Source organism: Neopsephotus bourkii, unplaced genomic scaffold (assembly GCF_033783945.1).
Source record: "Neopsephotus bourkii isolate Nb327-2 ecotype Australia unplaced genomic scaffold, CSIRO-AGI_Nbou_v1 NB_196, whole genome shotgun sequence".
In the NCBI taxonomy this organism is placed as follows: Eukaryota; Metazoa; Chordata; class Aves; order Psittaciformes; family Psittacidae; genus Neopsephotus; species Neopsephotus bourkii.
Genome location: NW_026900709.1, coordinates 5,981,517 through 5,996,887, shown reverse-complemented (window position 1 = coordinate 5,996,887; position 15,371 = coordinate 5,981,517). Strand labels below are relative to the sequence as shown.

At 39.2% G+C, this 15,371-nt stretch overlaps 1 protein-coding gene across 15 annotated transcripts in view; it reads right to left on the bottom strand.

The window, feature by feature from the left end:
- The window catches only part of CARF (calcium responsive transcription factor), a 37,797-nt gene that overhangs the window by 20,900 nt on the left and 1,526 nt on the right, over positions 1 to 15,371 (bottom strand). For 10 of the 15 annotated variants that reach the window (XM_061377920.1, XM_061377880.1, XM_061377938.1 and 7 more), the window contains exons 1-7: positions 13,274 to 14,792; positions 12,222 to 12,343; positions 10,349 to 10,561; positions 9,123 to 9,243; positions 6,724 to 6,853; positions 5,702 to 5,786; positions 2,045 to 2,234 (exon numbers count right to left, since the gene is read on the bottom strand). In XM_061377920.1, the coding sequence (XP_061233904.1) occupies positions 2,045 to 2,234; positions 5,702 to 5,786; positions 6,724 to 6,853; positions 9,123 to 9,243; positions 10,349 to 10,561; positions 12,222 to 12,343; positions 13,274 to 13,301 (889 nt within the window). In that variant the 5' untranslated portion in view covers positions 13,302 to 14,792. Of the gene's footprint in view, positions 1 to 2,044; positions 2,235 to 3,423; positions 3,533 to 5,701; positions 5,787 to 6,723; positions 6,854 to 9,122; positions 9,244 to 10,190; positions 10,246 to 10,348; positions 10,613 to 12,221; positions 12,344 to 13,273; positions 14,793 to 15,371 lie in introns of those variants that run through there. The other 5 variants (XM_061377960.1, XM_061377980.1, XM_061377988.1 and 2 more) reach the window with 5 other exon arrangements.

Genomic DNA, 15,371 nt, shown 5'->3' with positions numbered 1-15,371 from the left:
ATGCAACTAAAGTTAAGAGAATTATGTATAACAAACATATTTTTTGTCATTTTTAAAAACAAACTTAAAATTGAAGATCTAGGATTGAAAAGACTTCAACAGCTGTCCTGGTTTCAGCTGGGAGAGCTAATTTTCTTCCTAGTAGCTGGTACAGAGCTCTCTTGGCTTTAGTCTGAGAACAACACTGATAAAACACCCTTGGTTTAGCTGCTGCTAAGTAATGTTTACCCTGATCAAGGACTTTTCAGTCTCTCATGAGCTGCCACTGAGGAGGGGGCACAAGAAGCTGGGAGGGAGCAGAGTCAGGACAGCTGACCCAAACTAGCCAAAGGGATATTCCATACCACAGAGCATCATGCCCAGTATATAAACAGGGGGAGCTGGCCAGGAGGCACCAATGGCTGCTCAGGGACTGGCTGGGCATCAGTCAGTGCGTGGTGAGCAATTGTACTGTGCATCAGTTGAGGTTTTTTCAGGGCAAAGGGTTTATTCCTTCCTCACTCCCTCGCTATTTCATTTTAAAAACTTATTAACTATTATTTCAGTTATTCAACTATTCTTATCTCAGCCCATGGGTTTTTAACTTTTTTCAGATTCTCCTCCCCATCCCACTGGGGATGGAGGGAAGCAAGCAAGCAGCTGCTGGCTGGGCTTAAACCACTACAGCTTTAATTTAGTCCTTGTTAATATAAATCTCAAGGAATTTGATGGGGTCCTTGTTTTACAAAAGTATCAACTATACAAAATAGTTATTAATAATAAAGATTTTGATGATTACTGCCTGTTTCACACTATAGGGAGCTACTCAGCTTCTCTATATTTTCCCACAGCTGAAGCACAGCAGGGCAGGTATTACAGACTGGTACCACTTAACAAAAGGGATAAATTCCTGGAGAACAGCGCTTTTGTCCTGCACAGTTTAGAATTCAGTTATCTTGGATTTAAACTGCTGTTCAGTACATCATATTTGCTGCCTCTGCTTTTCAGGTGAAAAGGATTTTAATGGATGTTTTTCATAGAACAGTTATAAACTGAACTTAAACATATTGGAAATACAACACTTTAGATATATACATAACATCTCTGGGGATCTGAGCAAAGCAAAAAAATACTAGTTTAATAAACTCAGTCTCTATTGGACTACAACTTGAAAGGAAAAAACCAGCAATGTGTGGTTTTGCTCTAAACATCTTACTGCGGGGAAACTCATCTATCAGGCAGATCAAACAGAAAGCTAAAGATGTCTCAAAAGCATTTTGGGGAAAAAATAAAAGTGTAAGTTGGCTTGGATTTGTTCTTAGCTTTCTTATACCTCAGTTTATGGCTGAAGCTTTAAAACTGGTGCTATCATTTCACTTTTTCAGTTACTTTCAGAAAAAACCCAACCAACAAAAAAAACCTAAACCAAAATACATGCACATAACCTACATTCCAGTTATTCACGATCTCTATGGAACAATTAAAACCTGGTCATTTGATGTCTGCATGAACTCTGTAATTTCACATATGCATTGCACGAGCTAAATACGCAATTCCCAACCTATGGAATCTGCGCATTCATTTTAAAACCCCAAAATCTGTCTGCTGAGGTATGCTAATGTTTATTTTGTTCTCTTACATTTGTTTTTTTCAAAGGGTGCCATTTAAACAGTTCATTGGCTCGTATGGAACAAACTCTTCAAAGGTCCTCCAAGTTAGGCAAGACTACTCAAATAAGCTCTTACCCTTACAAGAACTTTCACATCCTCATAGAGCAGACGGGACCTCCACCTAAAGATCTCATCACAAAAACTCCCATCAAATAGTACTTAACTGATTTATTTCTCAAGAACAAAAGCAAATAATCACAGCAAAACATAATCCTATGGTTTCAAGGAAACAAGCTCCTCCTGACTGTGTCACAGAAGAGCCCAAGCTGCTCTTTTTGTGTGTTTGTGCCTTGACTTCACCAGCACTAAGGAACACCATAAAGACCCTTCTTTATGGCCACTTGGCACCCCATGTTGAAATTTTGAAAGCAATTATTAGAATAAAAGTTAGTTACCTGCATTGACAAAGGGGATCCCATCATATGGGACATACTGAGATTTCCACATCAACCGTGTGGCGGGTTTGGCTGGGCTTGGAGACTGGCGCGTCCCCCACACACTTTGTGTTTGCTGCTTGTGTAGCGTTAGAACACTCTCTAATTCTGTCTCGCTCACACAATAGCCGCGGTATGAGTCCCCAATTTTCTGCATGGAAAGGAGGTGAAATAATAGGATTATTCACCCAGATGACTGCTGAACATTGCACAAGAAAACAAAAGCAGTCAGGGACCCTGGCAGGTGAGGACACAGGCCCAGATTTTTGGCATGTCATCATTTTTTTTCCCCACACTATTATCCTTTACAAATAGATTTACCACAGGATCTAACACCAGAGCAGTCCCCACTGAGGTCAGGAGTTTGTCAGCTCTCCAAGACCCTAAATACACCAAGAACCCCTGAGAAGATTACAGTTACTGACCCTGTCAGGACAACTTCACTCCTGTTGTTTCCCCCAACACACGTTTCAGTTGCTCCTAGACAAGTTTGTCTTAGACAAACCTTTTCACTTGACTCTCACTACGAATTGCTCAAGCACTACAAATTGTCTATGCATCTACTTCAACACACACACTGCACTGAGCTGGAGCAGAATCCATCTGCTTATACTACCAGTAATTGCCTCACCCGCTTACTGCACTAACTTCAAATTCAATGTCTCACAGAACACCTCCTCCAGTCTTCAAGGAACTCAGTTCTCAACTTTCCACAGAAACACAGCATACCAGATTTGCCTTGTGCAGACCGATGACGGCTTCAGTGAACTCTGCCAAGCTGCATGCAACTCCAGAAAAACAGCATCTAACTTGACTCAAAGTAAAAAAACCCAAACAAACCCAAAACACAACAACAAAAAAAGCACAACTTGCTGACTTTGCAACATCCCTCGTGACAGCTGTTCAGCTACTTGGAGCCATCACAGCTGGTTCAGTGCTATCTACCAGAGCCCGCCAGCAAGCAGAGAAAGCACTGGGACAGAGAAGAGCTTTTCATCAGAGTTCTTAATGCCATGCTCACTTTTGTTCATATGCAGCTCAGGATCAGGCTGACAAGCAGCTGGGAGTTAACACTAGAGTAGTCTGCCAGCTGTCTTACAGAGTATCTGTAAGACAAATGCATGGTGAATGAGGACTAAACTCTGATGGATCTATTTTGCCACCTTCAATGACAGTGCAGCCTGTTGTTTAATACTGACAACAAAAGCAGCAACAGCGTCTCTCAAAGACTAGTATTGCACAAATACTTCGGGGACAACTTTATAAAACCTGCCTTTTACCTAAGTAAAACAATGTTTGTCATTAGCAAGAGCTAAAGTCAACAAAGAACAAACAAACACCTTGTGAATGAGCTGGGCCAGCACAGTGTTGCTGTTAGGTTAAGCCCAAAAGCAGAGGATTATGTATGCACCGGATGCATGAGTCATTCTGAGATAGCAGTTGCTCACTCTTCAGCACTGCCGCAAGCATACCGCTCCAGCTATTACACCTATAGGTGCACTCCCACACGGCTGTGGTGAGGAAGAGAAGTTGACAACTGCTCAGCCAGAAATTATAAATAACATTTCTGTCCAAAACTTGATCTGAAAAACCTAGAAGCAACAAAGCAGCTTGAGAAGTACCAGAAGTACCTTCTGTACAGAAACCTGGGATGGCACCTTTCACAAGAGGGATTACAGTACCACTCCACGCAGGGAATGATGCATGACCAGCATTTTTCTTTCCGTATCTTACACCTGTCACTATAAATCGGTCACTGACCTTATCTTAGGGAGATGACAAGACTGGTAAAACTGTTGTGATAACAGCTAAGGCACTGGCTCCTATTCTGGCTTTACTTCTGTGCTAGATCGTTTTCCTAAAATTGGTGGGAGGGGAGTGGGAGGAGAGGAAAATCATACAGCACATAAGATCCCTGCTCTCTAGGGGCTTCCAAAGTGGGAACAAATGGATAAATGATACCATCTGCTCCAGAAAAATAAATGAACTTAGCTTTGTACAGTTGATATTAATTAATGTAGTTTTTAATGACACTATTTCGGTATGCTGATACATGCTGGAAATGCAAAAGATCAGGCCACTGAAAACTAAGTAGGCTATAGAAAATAACTTTTTTAAAATCCACTTTTTCTTAGCAATTTAATTACCTCGAAGTAATTGGATACTCTCCAATTCTTTAACTCCAGTGAAGCTTCAAGCAAAAAAAGAGGCAATTCCTTTCCTCTCCCCTGGCCTCATCTCAGCAAGGGTACGTAAAAGCTTACACTGAAGTACACCCATCAAGACTGCAGTTTTTGTCGAGTGAGCTACAGCAGCAGGATACCAGAGGCTTTACGCTATAGGCATGGCAAGTGTGAGCCGAAGACTTCAAGGCAGTCAGCAAATCAATACCAAACACAGAGCTTAGTGCTAACTCTGAACAGCTGCGGCTTTTAGTGCTCTCTGCCTGCAATAATAACTGCCAAAGGAGTCACTGCCCTTGGGAGCACAGTACTGGCCATCTCCCTGGTATGCATATATTGTATGAAATAAAAGGTGTGTATATACATACATAATATATACATATATAGAGTTATATATAATTAATTTTTTAAATATTATTATTTTAAAAACATTCCTAAGTGGATACAGAAAGAAATTAAATTTCTAAGTCTCCACAACTGTAACTTTGAGTTACCAGTGGCCAAGCCAACAGGAAAAACCTCAAATGGCAGGGGTATCTATAGAGGTGAATCAGCTAGAGAAAGCATGAGTCTTCCTTTAAAAAATATTAAGAGAAAGTAAAATAAACATCTATCAGGAAGAGCCTGGTGGCAGGAGGAAGCGGTAGGTGATCTCTCAAGAATCTTCCCATCTCCCTTCCCTTCTTTTTAAGTGATTTATGGTGCATTTCAGCTATTGATAACATCCCAATCATCAGAACAGTTCTTCAGACATGTAACAATATGCTGAGAGTTCTGTTTGGGTCAAAAGCGACCACAGGGAATAAAGACAGATCACATGGTAACAAAAGAGAAAGCAAGCACAGGTAACCAATGATGGTACAAAAAACAAAAATCAAAAAACCCCAAACCAACCAACCTTGAGAATACCTAAAATAGAAATCCTTAGTAAAACATTGATATTAAGGAGCTCTAAATCTCAGATTTGATCCTGGTGAGTCACATAGATTTTGATTTCTGTATGACAACACAAACTAATACAAACACTTGCAGACTTAGGCCATATTATTCTCAATGGATCACTAAGGGCAACAAAACCCAATCTGCTCAGCAGAAGACAGCAGAGCTTACTTACACTGTAGCTCACAAGTGAACTCTAACACGACAAACAATGGCTTTTCCTAGCACTGCACAGGATCAAGATTTCAGAAGCATAGCTTTTTGCTTCAGGAGCTGTTGATGGTCAGTTATTCTAGCATTCCCAAAAAAGGAAGGGATTCCATAGCATTTTATATGTTTAAATGTGCTGGTAGTACCAGCTAATACCAGTAATTTTTCATAATATCAGGAAGCTTGAACACAACTTCTACAACTGTCAATTATTCTCTTCATGGAACAGGATCAGCATCTTAGATCCAGATGATAAAACATCAAGTCAGAATTCTTTGCAGCCTACCTCACAGCTCCTGAGACAGCATGCCCATGCAGGTATATTTGGTGGCAATAGCTGGAGAGGGACAGGAAAGGGATCTTCCACTACCCTGAAAAACAAAAACATGTAGTAAAAGTTTACACTGACATACAAGAAAGCAACCATTCAGTCTAAACAGCAGGTAACAGCAAATCAGTGCACTATGCTGTCCTGGGTTCAGCTGCAAGTTATTTTTCTTCTTCTTTGTAGCTGGTGCAGTACTGTGTTTTTGACTTTAGTCTGAGAACAACGATGGTAACACCGATGTGTTCAGTTGTTGCTAAATAATGCTTACCCTGATCAAGGACTTTTAGTCTCATGCTCTGCAAATGAAGAGGGGCATGGGAAGCCAAGAAGAAGCAGAGACAGGACACCTGACCCAAACTAGCCAAAGGGGTATTCCATACCACAGGACATCACAGTCAGTATATAACTGGGGGGAATTTTCTGGAAGGCCCAGATGGCTGCTTGGGTCAGGCTGGTTTTCAGTCAGTGGGTGGTGAGCAATTGTACTGTTTACAAACATCACTTGTGTTTATTGTTTTCTTTTCCTTTTCCCCTTTTAGTTTCATATTCTCTCCCCTTGTTATTTCCCTTATCATTATTAGTGGTAGTAGTAGTAGTTTTGTATTTACCTTAGTTACTTGACTGTTCTTATCTCAACCCATGTAATCACTTTCAACTCTTGGTTGGCAGTATCAGTGTCTCTTTGAAGTAATTTCAGTAATTTGCACTGTTATTTTAAGTGCACATCTACTGCTCTGGTCAGAATATACCCACCTACCTCTGGAATACAGGTCCTTTAAGTAACTTTTCCAGTGCTCTGGCACATCCAAAAGCTGCCTGCAAACACAGTTAGCTACAAATCACTCACTAGTACTGAGGGTTCACAACCTCTGTTGCAAGGTAATTTTGTGATAATCATTGCAAAAACAAAGTGCAAGAAAGCAAAAGCACTACTAGCAGTGGGTCAGAAATACTGTTCTTCATTTTACCTCCTGACCTACCTGGTGGTTGTTTTTTTCGATACAGTGAGAGATGTCTGTGGATGTAGAATGTAACTGCTTCCACTGTCCGCTATAGCAGCCACCACTACAGTCTGTAAGTTCCCATCACCACACTTCTCCTCTGAAACATCTTTATAAAAATAAAACAGCCTCCTGGTTGATAACTGAACTCAGAATGAGGAAATAACAAGCTATGATTAAACTTTGTGTTGGAAGAGCAAGCATTTTGACATATGAAATAAGATCCGTAGATGACAAGGTAGTTTAATAGTTGTGAATCAATACTTAAACTCTCAGAGGTACATTTGATAAGGTTGTTTATCCTCAAGGACAAATCATGTTACTGCTAATGAAACCTTCCACAACCAAGCAAATAATCTGAAGAACGTGTACATTACTCTGCTTTACATTCACACAAATCCTTATAGGATTGCATAACTATTTTGTTCAGCTGCAAATCACGCAGTGATTGCTTTTGAAATAAGAAAAAAGGAGATTACAACACTGCTTTTTACTTTGAAAGAAGGCCTAAACAAGTAAAATAGACCTCTCGTAATTGAATCTTACATGCTATTGGAACAAACGTTTTAGCCTTTCCTCATAACAGGGAGCAATCTGTAAGCCAAAAAATACTGTTAGAATGAAGCCTGTATATATATAGATAAACAAAAACATAATGCAAAACTGTCAAAGCAGGCATTTGATACTTCGATCTCAACATTAAGAAATGGGAGCTCTCTTTAGAAGCAGGATTTTTGTCCCTCTATTATAGAAGCTTTTTCCCCCCATCCGAAGAGACAGTGATAAATTACTGTCTAAATACAGAAATCACTCCACTAGAAAGTTTGTGCTGGGAGATCTGTAAGTGTGCACCTTGCATTAACACCATACTGGTTCAAAGCTCAGAGCACTGGTTCCTCTACACAGACATGCTCTTAAGACACTACAGTCTACTCTGAAGCCCTATGCCACTGCATGCATTACTACCATGTGCAGGCAAGCAAAACTCAAGGGCCAGCAGTCCGTTTTCTTTCCCCTTTAATCTCCATAGTATATCCCTAACAAGTCTTCTTGTTTGTCTTTCAAAGATCAAATAACTTCAAAGAGTTTTACACAGCAAGTCTCTAGAAAAACAAACCAATCAAACAAAAAAATCACAAAACCCCCTGTAGAACATAATATTCAAATACCTCAAAACTGAGCTACCTGCAAAGAGGGAAGAGTGTTTAAGACAAAAATATCAGAATACAAAATACAAAAATACTATTCATCATTGCAATTTACTGCCTACAAAAAGTAGCAGCAATTCTTTAGTAACTAAGGGCCCACAGTCAGCTTAAAGTCACGTAAGACAACACTTAACTAAACAGTGGTCTTACCCCTGTGTACAAGCACGTGCAGAGGAAGAAAAAGACGAACATTAGGTTAGGAGCAAGCCTTTCAATGCAAGGTCGTGGAACCATATTCCAATTGTCAGTGAAAAGGGCTGGATCATGACTTGAATCTGAATTATTTTTTTCTATCCACCCAGCATCAGGACTTGAGTCTTGCCTTTGAGCTCTCATTGCACAGAAGCACTTAAGTAGTCCTCAGATATGGAGAACTTTCTCAGATTTTGAGGACTTCATACAGAAAATGCAAAGACAGTTAAAAAAAAACCCTAAAACTTTGGAGAGTTTAACAAAATGTGACAATCTAGTTCTCAATCTTATTATGTGAATGGAAACTAGTACACAGCATTCTGCCACCCAGCAAGGCTTACAGATAAATAATCAATGTTTTCAGATTTCAGTATGTCCCTTTTCTAGGGAGAAGCTTAAAATTTGTGCTTCTAGTTATGCATCTTGTCACATACTTAAAGTGTGACAATCAGCACACTGAGGGGAATAAACTTGGCAGTAAAGTTACATCTCATTTTCTTCAATGGGAACTGAATTTCTATCTAGAAACTTTATTCCTGGCTTTGCAAAAGATGCATCATCACCAGTAACATCTGGAACAGCCCAGAATAACATTAATTCTTCTACCTGCGTTAACTACTTCACTCAAAATTAAGTAAACAGTGGAGATTTGAAACTGATAGTACAGCTGTCTGACTTGGCACGAACATCCTTATCAATAGTAAAGAAGGCAAGAAGCAGTTTGTGCTTGATATCTGAATCTATCCATCATATACCTAAAGTGAGCATAACAGCTTTTACTTCATGAGGCTTTTGCCAAACAGAAAATGTGGTGCGTGGGGTGCCAGATTCATAATCAGAAAGCAAATTTAGGAAGTATGTATGTTTGTCTTATAAGGAAAGGAAACACATACAGACAAGATGCTTAAAAAGACATGGATGCAAGGATATGTTCAGTCACAGGAACACACACTCTCAAGTCCCACAGGTTAAACTCACCCTGCGTGCTGGTCGCATCCAAAAGCTGACCTTGAGGAATAATCACTTGGGCCATTTCTGGCTGGGTAGTAGGGATGACATGCAGCACCTGCCCATTTTCTGACTGGCTGGCAACAATCATCTGTAAGGCAATCACACAAAAGTATGAATGGCATTAGTTTGTATTATGATCGTCATGCAGCACAACTGAGTCTGCTTATTACCAGAACAGGAAATATTCTGGTTGCAATTATAACATATAAATCAACATGATTTTATATAATAAAACCCCTGCCTATTTACTGTCCATTTCTTAAAATTACTTTCCCTCTTTTAAAATAGCTCTTTAATTATTTAAAGGGGGAAAAAAAAAACCACAACAAAAAAATCCAAAACCCACCCTCAGTGGATTCTACAATGAATTACACATTTATTTGAATCTCACACACTATTATTAAAGCTATCAAAAACCTGATGGTTGGATTCACTGTGACCCCATTCTGGACTAGCAGAATTAATTACAACATATCAAATGTTAACCTTTACTCCTAAGAAACTGAACTCTATGCAAAAAATGATAGAAGAAAAGCTCCAGGACTTTGAAAATAAATAAATAAATTCTCCTAGAATTCTGGAAAACTTGCACAACTCCTTATGGTATATTTTCCCATAATTACCAAAGACTTGTTCCCAACAATGTTATAAACCCTACAACAACATAAAACATTATCTTGTTTCTAATTTCTTACACTTTAAATGGTTGAACAGTTTCCAGCGACAACACAACACATGCCAACCAAGCCTTCTAGGCTAGAGTTACCTTTTTACAAAGTAAGTGTTCAGAATTATAAAGTAATGTTTTAAGCACATCAATTGCAGGTGGGTGGGAGGGAAGGAGATACATATGGGTTATCGTGTTGCTAATGTTCTAATCCCCACCCAAAAAACCACAGATACACTTATTTCAGGGAACACAGGTAAAGCAGCAGTCGTAGAAGTATGAGATCTCATAAAATCCAGGCTTCATAATGACAAAAGACATAAGTTGTTTAATAAAATTAGTAATGGCTGGAAACAAGATTTGCCTACCTGAGGAAGAGCAACTGCAGCATGAAATGAACCACTGAAAAGTTTCACCTCCTTGCTAAAGTCTGAATCAGCTGTTGCTACAATAACAAGCACCTTGTAAAGGAGTTTTTCAAGGAGCATCCTTGCCTCTCACACCTGACCTCTTTTCAGATACTCACCATGGGTGCAGTGGGTCCTCCAAGGGGCTGCAGCTCATAGAGCGGCTGCCCAGTTTGGTCCACCAGGTGGGAGTCCTCTGTGGAGTGAGGCTGGGGTGGCTGGGCAGGCACAGCTGATGATGGAGAGCCCAAGAGGCGTACTGTGATGGGCAAGACTGGAGGAGAGTCACTCCGTCCAAACAATAGATCCCTGGAATCCATGCAGGTTAAATGCTTTCACAGAGGAAAACCAGTAAAATGTACTTTAACCTTGAGCAGCAATTTCTATTAAAGAAAAAAAAAAAAAAGGAAAGAAAGAAAAAACATTTAAAACCAGTGTGCTGTACTGTATACTTGGAGGGAGCTCTCGTCCTTCTGATCAAGAGGCTACCAGCTAACACTACAGCTCTATTTTTGCTTTCCATTTCCTGGTGAAAATGTATTCATGTTTCTGCCTCCTAGAACAAACCCTCTCTATGAAAGGGAAAGAAAATCCCTTGTGACTAAAATCTGTTCCCTAAAACCAACATATCTACCCAGAATCTGAAAGAACTTACACCAAAACTGTCAAACACCTGCCAACCTGATTTGACTTCAGAAGAAGTCCTAGACACTATTTCACTTCACCTTTACATACATGTATTTAGTTATGAAAACAGAAATTTCTATAAGTCTCGTTAATTCTTTACCACAGAATAAACATAAGCAACTCAAACCCTCCCAGTCAAGGTCAAGAACTATACAGCACAAGACCAAGAATCAGGTTTTGCAAGTCTCAAAAACTATGTACTCAGAGCTTATTCTCCCCAAGCTTGCAGAATCAAGGTCTTAAAGCACATCCCGCTTTGATTAAATTTAAACTTTAAGCACAAATGTCTTGTTGAAATTCTGACAACACAAATATTGAACATGTAAAAATAACTGCAAATAGGCAGCCCACGTGTATAATGTGTCAGGCTGTCATTTGGTTGATGCAAGGAGGAGTGCAGTTCGTGGTATCTCTTGCAGCAATCACACAATCAACTGACATTTCTGCTACAAAACTTCGTAAACTGTAAATCCAAAGAGTGGGGAAGAACGTTTCCAAATTTAATATTGAAGTCACACCTGAGCCAAATAACCTAAAAATCCTTCAAGAATAAATCTTCTGTGCTAAACCTGTCTATTGTAAACTTCACCAGGAAAGCAGCAAAAAATTGCACTAGTTATGTTAAAGACACTGTGCAGAGACCATAAGCATGCTACTGAATCACTACCTGAATCATATGTTGTCTTAGCTGAAGTAATGCAGAACATTTATGCACAGAAATCCGACTAGAAGTATCTGGTGATATTTGATAATAAATACATTAAACACTCCCCTTCCCCAATACCTACACAGACATCCTGTGTCTGGATTATTTGCCACATTTAGTCACTAATTTAACCCAATTTTCAATTCATTAGCCAAATCTGTCATGCAGCCATCTTGAAGTAAATTACATCCGTTTTAAATGGTTATAAAACAACATGAAATGACTACTGTTAGTTGACAGCAGGAAGCTTTGCGAAGGAAAAACAACAGATTCTGAATCCCTCTTACTCCAAGGCATGTCATGAAGTATTCTTTTATTAAAGGATTTTTCTAACACAATAAAACATATTTCTTCAGCACTGTAACAGGTTCCATTAATACAATTACTAAAGATTGTCGTTACATGCAACATCTAGATATTCATCAGTTCAAAACCAAATGGCACAAGAACCCAAGGGAAGGAACTTTTGCACTTTTTAAAAGACACAATGTACTACTATAAAGGCAGGGAAAAAAACACTTTGATGAAATAATATAATGCAGGTTCATTAGAGAAGATGTAAAGAAAGCATCTGCAAAGACAGGACATTCATACCTCACCTGAAAAACCTGATCCTTTGTTTCTGACTCTCCTGTACCATTACAGTTGCCTATGAACAAATCATTAGATCCTTCCATAGCAATGTCATGGTCATCTCCATTTTCTTCCATTACAAGGTGACCTGAAAAGGTTACGAAAGTTTATTTCAGCTTTCTGTACTTTAGCCTCAAGCCAGACATTGCTGCAGGATTTTCTTTTGTCTTACAAATTTACTCTTACAAGTTCTAACACTGTTGCAAGCTAACAGCAAAGCCCTCAAGAAATCCCTGCCTGTTTATCACTTTATTACTCACTGCAGAAAAATCTCCATGTGTTGCTCTAGGAGTATAGTTTAGCCTCTTGTATAAGAATTTGCTAGACTTGTCTTTGCACACACAGACACAAAACACACATACACATTCATGATTTACCCTAAATATATCCACAAGCATTCAACAACCATACACATTTAGAGAACACTCAATATTTAAAGATATGCCAGCACTGCTTTACAAAAATACCATTCGTCTACTTCCATAATCAACAGACAGGATTTGTGTTACCCAAATCTGTCATGCAGCTATCTTGGAATAGATTAAGTTTGTTTTAAAGGGTTATAAAACAACATCTAAATGAAATTACTATTGTTAGCCTACAGCAGTAAGCTTTAGGCAGGAAAAATGCCAGATACATTAAATAAAATTTGGCATTAATCATGTGATGAAATACAAAAAGGAACTACTTCAAGGACCTCAGTTGCCCACTATAAACCATCAAGCAAACAGAATTTTGGACAGTGAATTGCTACAACCACCGCACACCAGACAGTACACCCTTTAAAGGAGTGACCAATAGCACATATTCACAAGCAATGAGACAAAAAAGACAAATTAACTTGGCCCCTACGTTACTACAGTACATATATACTAGACTACATGCATGATACGCCAAACTGAATAAAGAAACTTAATTCCTGCAGTTTGGGGTGAAGGAGGGGAAAAGGTGTTCAGATTTTTTCCCTTCAGTAGTTATTTTAAAGACAGGCAGCATTATATTAGCACGTGACTCCTACCAGCTTTATCTTCTTCACTACACCACATAAAACGGGTCCTGAAATGGATCTTCTTGGCTGTGACATTTTAACTGTTTACAACTTTAGTAAGGTGAATGTAAAAGGCTAGAAAGTCACTTGAAAAGAACTACAGCCCTTGAAGGACAAATTTATCTTGCTTTGCAAAGATACAAAGGACCACAGGCAAAGTTAATCTACATCTCCTTGGCTTTTGAAGCTGAATAAAGCATCCTGCTGATACAAACAACATTGAGAAATTAAGCTGCTCATATGCTCAATACACTAAATACTTTAATCTAAAGCAGATTTATTTTTCCATTCGCTTTTCAAGTGATGACACTCCAAAACCAAGTTCCAAATGAAGTTACCTCATGCTCACCAATCAAAAAGCTTTGGATCTGAGAACAATTCTGAGCTGCTTCACTTAGTGTCTGAAGCATGTCAGCAGCATACAAAAAAAAGGCAGAAAGCTAGATTTCATCATCACCCAACCATTTTCCCTCAGTTAAAAGACTTCAAGAAGATATGTCAGTTCTGGCAAAGCAGCACATTTAGTTCTCCAAGATAAACAGAAGAGGTTTGTTCCAGAGATACCAATGGCATGTACCCTTAAGCATGCTGGAATCCAGCTACAGAACACAAGGATGGCTGTACTGGGACAGACCAACAGCCCAACGTCCTGTATCTAATACTGGTTAATAATAAAGCTCAGGGGAAATATTACAGCAGTAGGGCAAATATACAGTGATATTTATCCAGCTTCCTCTCACAAGCAGCCCAGAAATAGCTGAAGTTTTATCTTTGTGCTTAAAAAATCCCTGTGGTACTTTTTTGCCTGTGATGTTGTCTGACCGCTGCTGTAACCAGGCACATACATCACCCTGCACAACGAACTCCATGGTTTCACCATCCACGTTTCATTAACTTGGGTGGTGTGCAACCCCAAGCAAAAAGATACTTTTGTCCTGAAGAAATACACTTTTACAGATACTTATAAGTAAATACATGGGTAATAAATTAAATAACTGTATAAATATTGCTAACAGATACCCCAAACAAGACAGTTAAATTCTGTATACATAAATACATGTGGATATTTTGCCATGAATGAGTAAATGACATACATACAAGTAGCTCTTCTTTTCATATACTCTTAACATAAGTGTCACAAAAATTTCCAGTGTAACACCATCATATCCCACATTTAACGATGGGCTGAAGGGAAATATGGGAGTTTAATATTAGTGTAGAACATAGCTGTATCCTCAGTGCACACATCAAACAGACAGCTCTCTATGCCTCAGCTTTAGCCTTAACCAAAACCACTCTACAGGCTGCCCTACATGAAGTCTACCACTCCAAGGCAGTTTCCAACCCAGTTAGCACATTTTAATGCTATAGCACCACTTTGTTTGCTCTGCCTCCCTTTGGGAAGCACTCTGCTCAAAATAAAGGGAAAACTATTGCTATCCTTGGTTCAACTCTACAAAGACAGTAAGTAACCACAGAAGCAGCAAGCACAGGCAAATGGAATTACCCATCATGAGCATTTTATGTAGGATCTTTGAGACTGCAAACATGCACTGCAATCTAGCTTACAATTACCATCTGTGGTTCAATTTACACAGACAAATTGGCTGATAGTTCAAGATCATTTAGCAAAACACAGGAGGCAGCAAGAGCTCCGTTTATTTAGCCATCAAGAATTGCCATGATAACACAGCTGCCAAAGCCAGGGGCACCTCTTGCATATGCTAGGTCTTCACTGACTGGTATCCACAGACACAACTTGTGTAACATCGGGAACTGTCAGCAGGAGCAGGATTTCTTGCTCTGAGGTGAGGTTTTCCCATAACAGTTGCAATCTCCCCTGTAATGCAGAAGCCCTTGTACTGATTCTCAATATACAAACTTTTAAAGACACTAACAGAAAAGTCAAGCTCACATTACTTTAAAATCCTATCATTGACCAGTCACGCCTCTGCTCTGCCTTAAGGCAAAGTATTTGATTTCTATTTTCTTGCCTCCAATCCTTTATTCTATGTAATGCCTATACGTACGAACTACAAGCAGTGGTCCCTAAAAATACACCAGTTTT